At 42.5% G+C, this 13423-nt stretch overlaps 1 protein-coding gene across 1 annotated transcript in view; it reads right to left on the bottom strand.

Moving 5' to 3' along the window:
- The window catches only part of LOC135527385 (1-phosphatidylinositol 4,5-bisphosphate phosphodiesterase eta-2-like), a 206188-nt gene that overhangs the window by 81634 nt on the left and 111131 nt on the right, over positions 1–13423 (bottom strand). Inside the window, exon 3 of the mRNA XM_064955900.1 lies at positions 8448–8594. Within this exon, the coding sequence (XP_064811972.1) occupies positions 8448–8594 (147 nt within the window). The remainder of the gene's footprint in view (positions 1–8447; positions 8595–13423) is intronic.

Raw genomic sequence — 13423 nt, 5'->3', positions numbered from 1 at the left:
GCTGTTGAACATGCATAATTCCCATGAAAATAATAACTTGATAACCTAGAGGCCATCCAACCTGAGCAAAACAATCTATTCCCATACAGTTAGTTCAAAAGCCTTTGTGCCTTTGATTAATGCTTGGAGGAGGTCCAGCCAATACGCTTTGATGGTTTATATGTTTATTTGGATCCCCATTAGCTTTTGCAGCTATTCATCCTGGAGTCCACAAAAAAAACACAAAACATAACAAGGACAATTACACAAATTTAAAAGAACTATATACAAAACAATACAACAACAAAAATATATATAATAATAATAAAAAATGTGTGTGTGTGTGGGTGTCCCGTCACAGTCCCTGCTGTTCCATGAGATGATGTTTAATCCTTTTTTAAAGGTAATTTTGCTTGAGTACTTGGAGATGGAAGGGAGTGAGCTTCTTCAATAACAATGTATGATCAATAACATCAAGGGCTGCACTGAAATCTAACAATACAGCCCCAACTATCATCTTTTATCAATTTATTTTAACAAATCATCTGTCATCTGAGGCAGTGCAGTACAAGTTGAGTGCCCTTCTCTATATGCATGTTGAAAGTCCGTAGTTAACTTGTTCTCAGAAAAATAGTATTGTATTTGGTCAATTTTCTACATCAGTTTACTAAGAGCAGGCAGCAAACGGATTGGGCGGCTGTTAGAGCCAGCAAAGGGTGTTTTAGGATTTTTAGGGTGTGAAATTACTTTGGCTTCCTTCCATGCCTGTGGACACCCACACTCCTTTAGGCTTGGTTAAATATGTAGGGGGGGGGGCATGTTTATATAAATGAAACTCACCAACAAAAACAATAAACAGCAAACGAGACGTAACGACTGGAGTGCTCACAGGCACTACACAAAAACAAGATCCCACAAACTAAAGGTGGGGAAAAGGCTGTCTAAGTATGATCCCCAATCAGAGACAACAATAGACAGCTGCCTCTGATCGGGAACTATACCCGGCCAACAAAGAAATAGAAAAACTAGAATGCCCACGCAAATCACACCCCGAACTAACCAAATAGAGAAATAAAAAGGCTCTCTAAGGTCAGGGCGTGACATCAAGGTTGTCTGTACCTGGTGGCTTATCATTCTTATAATTTATTGATTAAAAGTTTTTCAACCTCTCCCACACTAACTTGACCAAATTCAAAACAGCAATCCTTCTCTTTCATTATGCTTTATACAAAAATATGATGATTCACTACTGTTTAATGTTGTCATTTCACTTCCTAGTTTTTCCACTACTAGTGAAATAGTCATTGAAATAAATGGGCTTAATCGAAAGGTTTTCTTATGAATGACCGACCCATCATCTTCAATGAACGATGGAGATGAATTGGGTTTTCTGCCCATTAAAAAATTTAAGGTACTCAAAAGTATTTTCCCACTGTGTTTTATGTCATTTATCTTGGTTTGATAATATAGTTTCTTCTTTTTCTTAAGTTTAGTCAAAACATTTCTCAATTTACAGTATGCCAACCAATCAGCTGAGCAGCCTGACTTGTTTGTCACCTCTTTTGCATAATTTCTTTGAACCACACAATCTTTTCATTCTTCATCAATCCAAAAGGACCTTAACACTTCTCACAGTTAATTTCTTAACAAATACTTCCTGTTGGCACTCTCTCAACCAGCTTCATGAGGTAGTCACCTGGAATGCATTTCCATCCATGTGCCATGTTAAAAGTTAATTTGTGGAATTTATTTCTTTCTTAATGTGTTTGAGCCAATCAGTTGTGTTGTGACAAGGTAGGGGTGGTATACAGAGGATAGCCATATTTGGTAAAATACCAAGTTCATATCATGGCAAGAACAGCTAAAATAAGCAATGAGAAATGACAGGACATCATTACTTGAAGACATGAAGGTCAGTCAATCTGGAACATTTCAAGAACTTGAAAGTTTTTTCAGATGCAGTTGCAAAAATAATCAAGCGCTATGATGAAACTGGCTCCCATGAGGACCGCCACAGGAAAGAAAGACACAGAGTTACCTCTTCTGCAGAGGATAAGTTCATTAGTTACCAGCCTCAGAAATTGCAGCCCAAATAAATGCTTCACTTCACAGAGTTCAAGTAAGAGACACATCTCAACATGTGTGAATCTGGCCTTCATGGTCAAATTGCTGCAAAGAAACCACTACTAAAGGACACTAACAAGAAAAATAGACTTGACTGGGCCAAGAAACATGAGCAATGGACATTAGACCGGTGGAAATCTGTCTTTTGAGATTTTTGGTTCCAACCGCTGTGTCCTTTTGAGATGCAGAGTAGGTGAACGGATGCTCTCCGCATGTGTGTTTCCCAATATGAAGCATGAAGGAGGAGGTGTGATGGTGTAGGGGTGCTTTGCTGTTGGCACTGTCTGTGATTTATTTAGAATTCAAGGCGCACTTAACAGCATGGCTACCACAGCATTCTGCAGTGATGCACCATCCCATCTGGTTTGCGCTTATTGGGGCTATAATTTGTTTTTCAACAGGACAATGACCCAACACACCTCCAGGCTGTGTAAGGGCTATTTGACGAAGAAGGAGAGTGATGGAATGCTGGATCAATCCCCCAATCTCAACTCAATTGAGATGGTTTGGAATGAGTTGGACCACAGAGTTAAGGAAAAGCAGCCAACAAGTGCTCAGCATATGTGGGAACTCCTTCAAGTCTGTTGGAAAAGCATTCCAGTTGAAGTTGGTTGAGAGAATGCCATGAGTGTACAAAGCTGTCAAGGCAAAGGGTGGAACCTAAAATATAAAATATTTTTTGATTTGTTTAACACTTTTTTGGTTACTACATGATTCCATGTGTGTTATATCATAGTTTTGACGTCTTCACTATTATTCTACAATGTAGAAAATAGTACAAATAAAGGAAAACCCTTGAATGAGTAGGTGTGTCCAAACTATTGACTGGTACTGTATATCGTAACACTTCCATCATAAGCACTTCTGTCTTTTCTGTAGATGTTATATCCTTGTATTGCTACTGCTGTATCAAAGGAATTATCTAAGAAAGTTTCTCGATGAAACTCACTTAGATAATGGTAATTGATTAATCTATTAATATACTAATACAATTATGCCTGAGCATCATTATAGGAGAGGAGTGATCTATACAATCTAAAAAAAAACTACAGTACTCCACATTTTCAAATAGAAAAATAAATACAGAAAAATTCTATACACATGCATGCACACAGGTACAGTATGCATCTCAGGTCACATAGAAGCCTCCCAGTTGAATGGAAACCTGAAACCAATTTGACTGGAGATTGTCAACACACACAAGACGACATGTCAAAGGTGAAGCCGGCACGCTGAATAACAACAGCGCATGGTGCTTGTGTGCTCCCGGGTGGAGAGGGGGAAAAAAGCACGAAGGGATCCCTGAATAAGGCCTGGTCATAAATAATTTAGAGGTGTACAGTTATCTGGGGCCGGGAATGTGATCGTGGCCCTCTCAAGAACCGTCTTTCAAAAAAAAAATATATATATGCTGCTGTAGGGTCAGTGTGCTGTCATGTGGCCTCCTGTCTTTTAGTTTAGTGTTGACATGATTGTTGTTGCTGCATGAAAACAACAACAACCTCTACCTTTCTCACCCAGCTGTCTCGACTCCCCACCACTAAAACTGCCCCGGCAAGGCAGTGTCGTGTGCATCGCCAATAGACTTGTCCAATAAGAAATGCTGATTTTGCTTTCCGTCGCATAGCCTGAGACTGTGTTCATTAGGGTATCTCCCAATCTGATCCCATGTGACAAAATGGAAGATTCCGGGGTTCTTATTCTAATTTCCTTTCCTGCTCCATTCGTTTCTCTGGAGGTCCCTGCGTTCTGCCTTTCCTGGCTCAATGTGTTGAATCAAGCGATGCTGGTCTGGAAGATTAAAGCCAATGAATAATTGAGGCTACTTAAGAAGCTTATTAACTCCCATGGCGGTGGTGGAGCTGGGCTGGAGGCTACGAAGCGAGCGGCAGGAAACTGAGCCTGGTGCCTCCTGTGAGACGGGTCCATTTTGTTTCTACACAAACAATGAAACTAATCGTGGAGCTATAGATACTAGTCTAGATTTAATCAGTTCTGTCTTAACCTGCAATAACCAACAACCGCACATCAGTTTCATAATTTTTATTTAGGCGATGTCAGAGGTGTGTCAGAGTTGTAACTGTAGAGCTTCCGGTGTTATACCTATCAACAACATTTCCATTGGATGTGCCGAGTCGCATTAGAAATAATCCCATGCAGCCCTGTTACATTAGGCCGATATAAATCCGTATGATTTTTTTATTGATTTTGAACGCGAGTGTCATTATGTTTATATCGCCTTTCTCATTCGGAACTTCTAAAGCGAGTGGGATGGGTGTGGCTTCGTGATAATGACCACACAAGCAGCCACTCACCGATTTGACAGCTCTAACGCAGTTACACCTCCGGCTTAACGCTTGATCTGATTGGATCTGGGCCTTAACTCCTGTTACATCCAGGTTAATACAGAAGTAGGGAATCAAAACGTGACACACTGGATGAGTGCCAGTCTTGATCTGATTGGATCTGGGCCTTAACTCCTGTTACATCCAGGTTAATACAGAAGTAGGGAATCAGAACGTGACACACTGGATGAGGGCCAGTCTTAATCTGATTGGATCTGGGCCTTAACTCCTGTTACATCCAGGTTAATACAGAAGTAGGGAATCAGAACGTGAGACACTGGATGAGTGCCAGTCTTGATCTGATTGGATCTGGGCCTTAACTCCTGTTACATCCAGGTTAATACAGAAGTAGGGAATCAGAACGTGAGACACTGGATGAGGGCCAGTCTTGATCTGATTGGATCTGGGCCTTAACTCCTGTTACATCCAGGTTAATACAGAAGTAGGGAATCAGAACGTGAGACACTGAATGAGGGCCAGTCTTGATCTGATTGGATCTGGGCCTTAACTCCTGTTACATCCAGGTTAATACAGAAGTAGGGAATCAGAACGTGAGACACTGGATGAGGGCCAGTCTTGATCTGATTGGATCTGGGCCTTAACTCCTGTTACATCCAGGTTAATACAGAAGTAGGGAATCAGAACGTGAGACACTGGATGAGGGCCAGTCTTGATCTGATTGGATCTGGGCCTTAACTCCTGTTACATCCAGGTTAATACAGAAGTAGGGAATCAGAACGTGAGACACTGGATGAGGGCCAGTCTTGATCTGATTGGATCTGGGCCTTAACTCCTGTTACATCCAGGTTAATAGAGAAGTAGGGAATCAGAACGTGAGACACTGGATGAGGGCCAGTCTTAATCTGATTGGATCTGGGCCTTAACTCCTGTTACATCCAGGTTAATACAGAAGTAGGGAATCAGAACGTGAGACACTGGATGAGGGCCAGTCTTGATCTGATTGGATCTGGGCCTTAACTCCTGTTACATCCAGGTTAATACAGAAGTAGGGAATCAGAACGTGAGACACTGAATGAGGGCCAGTCTTGATCTGATTGGATCTGGGCCTTAACTCCTGTTACATCCAGGTTAATACAGAAGTAGGGAATCAGAACGTGAGACACTGGATGAGGGCCAGTCTTGATCTGATTGGATCTGGGCCTTAACTCCTGTTACATCCAGGTTAATACAGAAGTAGGGAATCAGAACGTGAGACACTGGATGAGGGCCAGTCTTGATCTGATTGGATCTGGGCCTTAACTCCTGTTACATCCAGGTTAATACAGAAGTAGGGAATCAGAACGTGAGACACTGGATGAGGGCCAGTCTTGATCTGATTGGATCTGGGCCTTAACTCCTGTTACATCCAGGTTAATACAGAAGTAGGGAATCAGAACGTGAGACACTGGCTGAGGGCCAGTCTTAATCTGATTGGATCTGGGCCTTAACTCCTGTTACATCCAGGTTAATACAGAAGTAGGGAATCAGAACGTGAGACACAGGATGAGGGCCAGTCTTGATCTGATTGGATCTGGGCCTTAACTCCTGTTACATCCAGGTTAATACAGAAGTAGGGAATCAGAACGTGAGACACTGGCTGAGGGCCAGTCTTGATCTGATTGGATCTGGGCCTTAACTCCTGTTACATCCAGGTTAATACAGAAGTAGGGAATCAGAACGTGAGACACTGGATGAGTGCCAGTCTTGATCTGATTGGATCTGGGCCTTAACTCCTGTTACATCCAGGTTAATACAGAAGTAGGGAATCAGAACGTGACACACTGGATGAGGGCCAGTCTTAATCTGATTGGATCTGGGCCTTAACTCCTGTTACATCCAGGTTAATACAGAAGTAGGGAATCAGAACGTGAGACACTGGATGAGTGCCAGTCTTGATCTGATTGGATCTGGGCCTTAACTCCTGTTACATCCAAGTTAATACAGAAGTAGGGAATCAGAACGTGAGACACTGGATGAGGGCCAGTCTTGATCTGATTGGATCTGGGCCTTAACTCCTGTTACATCCAGGTTAATACAGAAGTAGGGAATCAGAACGTGAGACACTGAATGAGGGCCAGTCTTGATCTGATTGGATCTGGGCCTTAACTCCTGTTACATCCAGGTTAATACAGAAGTAGGGAATCAGAACGTGAGACACTGGATGAGGGCCAGTCTTGATCTGATTGGATCTGGGCCTTAACTCCTGTTACATCCAGGTTAATACAGAAGTAGGGAATCAGAACGTGAGACACTGGATGAGGGCCAGTCTTGATCTGATTGGATCTGGGCCTTAACTCCTGTTACATCCAGGTTAATACAGAAGTAGGGAATCAGAACGTGAGACACTGGATGAGGGCCAGTCTGATCTGATTGAGGGCCAGTTACATCCAGGTTAATAGAGAAGTAGGGAATCAGAATGAGACACTGGATGAGGGCCAGATCTGATTGGATCTGGGCCTTAACTCCTGTTACATCCAGGTTAATACAGAAGTAGGGAATCAGAACGTGAGACACTGGATGAGGGCCAGTCTTGATCTGATTGGATCTGGGCCTTAACTCCTGTTACATCCAGGTTAATACAGAAGTAGGGAATCAGAACGTGAGACACTGAATGAGGGCCAGTCTTGATCTGATTGGATCTGGGCCTTAACTCCTGTTACATCCAGGTTAATACAGAAGTAGGGAATCAGAACGTGAGACACTGGATGAGGGCCAGTCTTGATCTGATTGGATCTGGGCCTTAACTCCTGTTACATCCAGGTTAATACAGAAGTAGGGAATCAGAACGTGAGACACTGGATGAGGGCCAGTCTTGATCTGATTGGATCTGGGCCTTAACTCCTGTTACATCCAGGTTAATACAGAAGTAGGGAATCAGAACGTGAGACACTGGATGAGGGCCAGTCTTGATCTGATTGGATCTGGGCCTTAACTCCTGTTACATCCAGGTTAATACAGAAGTAGGGAATCAGAACGTGAGACACTGGCTGAGGGCCAGTCTTAATCTGATTGGATCTGGGCCTTAACTCCTGTTACATCCAGGTTAATACAGAAGTAGGGAATCAGAACGTGAGACACTGGATGAGGGCCAGTCTTGATCTGATTGGATCTGGGCCTTAACTCCTGTTACATCCAGGTTAATACAGAAGTAGGGAATCAGAACGTGAGACACTGGCTGAGGGCCAGTCTTGATCTGATTGGATCTGGGCCTTAACTCCTGTTACATCCAGGTTAATACAGAAGTAGGGAATCAGAACGTGAGACACTGGATGAGTGCCAGTCTTGATCTGATTGGATCTGGGCCTTAACTCCTGTTACATCCAGGTTAATAGAGAAGTAGGGAATCAGAACGTGAGACACTGGATGAGGGCCAGTCTTAATCTGATTGGATCTGGGCCTTAACTCCTGTTACATCCAGGTTAATACAGAAGTAGGGAATCAGAACGTGAGACACTGGATGAGGGCCAGTCTTGATCTGATTGGATCTGGGCCTTAACTCCTGTTACATCCAGGTTAATACAGAAGTAGGGAATCAGAACGTGAGACACTGGATGAGTGCCAGTCTTGATCTGATTGGATCTGGGCCTTAACTCCTGTTACATCCAGGTTAATAGAGAAGTAGGGAATCAGAACGTGAGACACTGGATGAGGGCCAGTCTTAATCTGATTGGATCTGGGCCTTAACTCCTGTTACATCCAGGTTAATACAGAAGTAGGGAATCAGAACGTGAGACACTGGATGAGGGCCAGTCTTGATCTGATTGGATCTGGGCCTTAACTCCTGTTACATCCAGGTTAATACAGAAGTAGGGAATCAGAACGTGAGACACTGGATGAGGGCCAGTCACTCAGTCGTAAAGTTAAAGAGACTCACTCTTGGCTTTGTAATTCGACTATTAAACAGACTGTGTGGCTACAAAGACTTAACTCCTGTTAATACCAGGTCTAAGCAGGTCAGCCAATCATTCAGTCATGAAGTAAAATAGTAAAACTACTCACTCTTGGCCTTCTCGTTCTTGCGAGAAGGCCGCCAGCGGATGCAGGACTTGTGTTGGTCCAGGTAGAAGTAGCGCACCAGTCCCTTGGAGCCGCCACGCAGCTTCACCATCTGGGTCCCTGTCTGCATGGAGCTCATGCATTTCTCCACTGGAGAGGGAAACACAGAAAGCGTGAAGTTAGTGTGAGTGTAAGAGTGAGAGAGTGTTTGTATTCAAGTGATTATGTCTGGGATAATGAGGGAGGCTGTGTGTATTGCATTGGAGTGAGAGTCGGTGTTGTTGTCAAGCACCAATTCATTCATTCATTTCAGTCTGGAGCTCAAGGCAGATAAACATTTATTTACCATTTACTCACACAAGGTCGCGCTCACACATACTGCATTGGATATGGCTTTCACAGCCGCCTGTGTTTTACTTAGAGGGAGAGAGAGAGAGAGAGATTGAGAGGAGAGGGGGTAGAGAGTGAGAGGGGGAGAGAGTGAGAGAGAGGAGGGGGTAGAGAGTGAGAGGGGGAGAGAGTGAGAGTGAGAGGGGGAGAGAGTGAGAGTGAGAGAGAAGAGAGGGGGTAGAGAGTGAGAGGGGGTAGAGAGTGAGAGGGGGTAGAGAGTGAGAGGGGAATAAGGGGGAGAGACGGGTGGAGAAAGAGACAAAGAGGGAGGAGAGGGTAGAGGTAGAGCGAAATGGGGGAGAAAGGGGGGAGAGAAGGAAAGGAAGGGAGAGAGGAAGGGAGAGGGAGAGAGGGAGGGGGCAAGAGAGAGGGGCAGAGAGAGAGAGAGGGAGGGGGCAAGAGAGAGGGGTAGGGAGAGAGAGAGAGAGTGGGAGGCAGAGAGAGGGAGGGAAGGGAAGATAAAGGGGGAGAAGGCAGAGCCAAGCAATTTCCTTTTTTTTTTTTGAATCCCCTGAACCAGACACCTATTTTACACCGTGTTAGTGTGGAAGAAGAAAAATGGCTATTGTTAGCTACCCGAATCCATTTGGTTTGTACAGAAGAGATTATTCAACACTGGTGCTGAGACGAGACCACTTCTCGCACAGCACCAAACATACCTCAAGAGGAAAATGGGTAAAACAGAGCAGAACCAAAATATCGCTACCACATTTAGGGCATGATTTCGGTCATTCAGGTCATTATTTTGGTTTCAGATTGACAGCTCTTCCACAGATAGCCCAGGTAATGGCATCCCTATTTAGCTTGTGCAGTGCCACTGTTTAGCCCTACACAACCCTGGGCTAAGGATGAAGTCTCCAATGCCAGATTCTCAACTGTCAGGTGTCAATAACATCCTATGAATGAATCATGTTTGACTAATATATAATAGCATTATGGTTATCATCATAAACATCTCCGTAAACAGTATGTGTGGTGCATAAGTAGTACCACCCTTAGCGAAGTTAACCGGATGCATTCAGGAATACAGTCATCTTTGACCTAGGTTCCGGTGGGAACTCCGCTCAGGCATTTCTTTTACGCCTGGATAAAGTAGTACAGACATCCCAGTGATAGATAGATTGCCATTGTTTTGGCTTCCCTGGGCTTTCATTGGTCAATAGTGAGAATTGGCCCAGAGGACCTGGTTAATTCCATGCAGTCCCGAACCCCAAACGGCCTGTGTCAATTTCCTCCAGGCCAGTGATTCCCAAACGCTTTATAGTCCCCTACCCCTTCAAACATTCAACCTCCAGCTCCGTACCCCTTCGAACATTCAACCTCCAGCTGTACCCCATAGTCCCGTACCTCTTCAAACATTCAAACTCCAGCTGTACCGCCTAGGCCCATACCCCTTCAAACATTCAACCTTCAGCTGCGTACCCCTCTAGCACCAGGGTCAGCACACTCTCAAATGCTGTTTTTTGCAATCATTGTAATACATGTACGATACATTTATTAAACATAAGAATGAGTGTGAGTTTTTGTCACAACCCGGCTCGTGGGAAGTGACAAAGAGTTCTTATAGGACCAGGGCACAAATAATAATATTAAAATAATCAATCACTTTGCTCTCAGTCTTACATCCTTTTCCACACAGTCTGTGCCTGTATTTAGTTTTCATGCTAGTGATGGCCGAGAATCCACTCTCACATAGATACGTGATTGCAAAGGGCTTCAGTGTCTTAACAGCACGATTTGCCAAGGCAGGATACTCTGAGCGCAGCCCTATTCAGAAATCTGACAGTGGTTTCTGATTAAATTCAATTATCACAGATCCGCTTGTTGCAATTTCGATGAGGCTGGAGGCAGGGCATGAAAGGGATAACGAAACCAGTTGCTTGTGTCATCCATTTCGGGAAAGCACATGTGTAATTGTGCACCAAACTTACTCAGGTGCTTCACTATATCACATTTGACATTGTCCATAAGCTTGAGTTCATTTGCACACAAAAAAACGTACAATGATGGAAAGACCTGTGTGTTGTCCTTGTTAATCCAGACAGAGAAGAGCTCCAACTTCTTAATCATAGCCTCAAATTTGTCCCGCACAGAGAGTCCTAGATTCAGAACATTCAGGCGAGAATAAGCCAGTGAGAAACTCATCATCATGCAAGTGGTCAGACAAGTGAAAATCCTGGTCAGTAAATAAAACTTTAAGCTTGTCTCTCAATTTAAAAAAATGTGTCAATACTTTTCCCCTTGATAACCAGTGCACTTCTGTATGTTGTAAAAGCGTTACATGGTCGCTGCCCATATCATTGCATAGTGCAGAAAATACACAAGTGTTCAGGGGCCTTGCTTTAACAAAGTTAACCATTTTCACTGTAGTGTCCAAAACGTCTTTCAAGCTGTCAGGCATTTGCTTGGCAGCAAGAGCCTGTGGATGCTGCAGTGTACCCAAGCATTACTACTACACTATGTCTCCCTGTCATGGCTTTTGCGCCATCAGTGCAGATACCAACATGAGCAGCAGCTACTTACGGACTGTTAGTGGAATTCCTGTGAGAGAGTAATGGTTAATGTGATTGGATGTTAATTATTTGACTAGGATACCTGTATTTGACATTGTGTTGTTATTTCGCTGAACATGAGATGGTTTAATATTTTTGGGGGCAGTGAAACGACGTTACTCAAGCGAGAAAAAAACCTCAACCAAATGTATAGCCCCGTTGAAAAATAGAAATGGACTATTTGAAAATGTGAAGGGAAAAAAAATTGAAAAAAAGATTCTATAGATATATATATATATTTTTTAAATGTTAATCAAATTTTTATTTGCCGTACCCTCGATGGCATTGCCACAGTTTGGGAATACCTGCTCCAGGGGATAATGCAGAATGTCAGTCCAATCCAGACCACTACTTACTTAAATTGCAATTCTACCAGCTACTGCTACAGCTACAGCTACAGCTACTGCTACAGCTACTGCTACTGCTACAGCTACAGCTACTGCTACAGCTACAGCTACAGCTACTGCTACTGCTACAGCTACTGCTACAGCTACTGCTACAACAATGCTAATAATATAGGCTACAGTATGTGGCACTATAATGTTAGCCTCACATGCCAGCAATAGGCTGAACGAGAGAAAAGACTACTAGAAATATGCCCAATTATTCCTCTACTGCCGTAGGCGGGGGCAATTGGGGTCAATAGATTGGACTGTAAAGTAGACTTGGGCGATATACCGTTCGGACAGTATACCGGCGTATTTCGAAATACCGACGGTATGATTTTCAAAACTAAAAAAAATATATATATATACATGTATTTGTCATTTTTGGGTTGGGGGCACCTCTGCTCGAAGATGCTGCGTGCCATGCCCTTTCTTATAAGTATAACTATAAGAAATCAAAGATGTCAAATAAATGATATCCTGGTCATGGCTCCAGCTATGCATTTGGTTTGATAACTTCCTAGCTAAGTGGCAAGATGTCAAGATCAAGCTTCTTGGTTAGAGCAGAGACATTCAATCCCCCCCTGGATCAACATCCCTGTTGCCTAAATTGTTTTGTGCATTTATTTATCATATTTGAAATAGCACTCCTTGTGTGCACTTCTGGTAATACTGTATACCGAGGTATGGTACACAAACGGTATGACGGTGTGAAAATCTGGATACCACCCAACCCTACTGTAAAAGTGTTTTGAGATATCATATGACAACATTGAGAAGCATTTCTATCTGGCACAAAAATCCACATCACAATAAATGTACTTAATTATCACAATAACGATAAATTGAACAATGTGTTTATATTATGACATTAATTGTGCTGTTTTATATTACCCTTAATAACCTGCTATAACCCAGCCAGTTGGACAATTCATCTTAGTGTAATACTCACCCTTTGTAACAGCTATTAAATCAAGAAATGTACATAGCACACTTATGGTTCTTATATCATTTGAAAGAGCATAAATGTAAGATTAAATATATGCCTTCACAACTTTCCTAGGTCCACCCTACACACATAATAATGTACAATTTAAACTTAAAAATAACAGAAATATACAACTGAATGTCCAAATTCATTTAACTCTTTTAAACACTATTCTGTGTCTTTAGCCACTAGATCAATAAAGTGTCATGCATAACCCCACCAAATGTTTTCAAGATTGGATGAATAATTTAAATTTTACAGCAATTTAGGTAGATAGTGTGCATGTCGAAATTCTGGGTGTTGTTGGCTAGCTTTTTTTTTTAGTAGCGAAGCATTGAAATTCAAGACAACATGTGTATATGATAACAGGGATGTTTTATACTGTTAAATAGCTTGAAAATGTGTGATTTCAATGATGTAAAGATGACATGGCTATGATTTTAAATAAATTGTGGAAGTTCATTTTACTTCCAGTTTCATTTTTTATTAGAGACTTGAATGTGTACAGTAACTGGCTACACATGGAGTCTGACTGTAGTGCCAACAACAAAGCTACTGTACATGCGTGAAACCTGTCTAGGCAATACACTATGTATTTTTTCTGTCAGAAAATCTACATTCAAAAGTTTGTTTTATTTCAGTAAGAATGCCAAATATCATGGT

Source organism: Oncorhynchus masou, chromosome 33 (genome assembly GCF_036934945.1).
Source record: "Oncorhynchus masou masou isolate Uvic2021 chromosome 33, UVic_Omas_1.1, whole genome shotgun sequence".
In the NCBI taxonomy this organism is placed as follows: domain Eukaryota; kingdom Metazoa; phylum Chordata; class Actinopteri; order Salmoniformes; family Salmonidae; genus Oncorhynchus; species Oncorhynchus masou.
The sequence above is the reverse complement of the archived record's forward strand: the minus strand, read 5'-3'. Positions and strand labels throughout refer to the sequence as shown.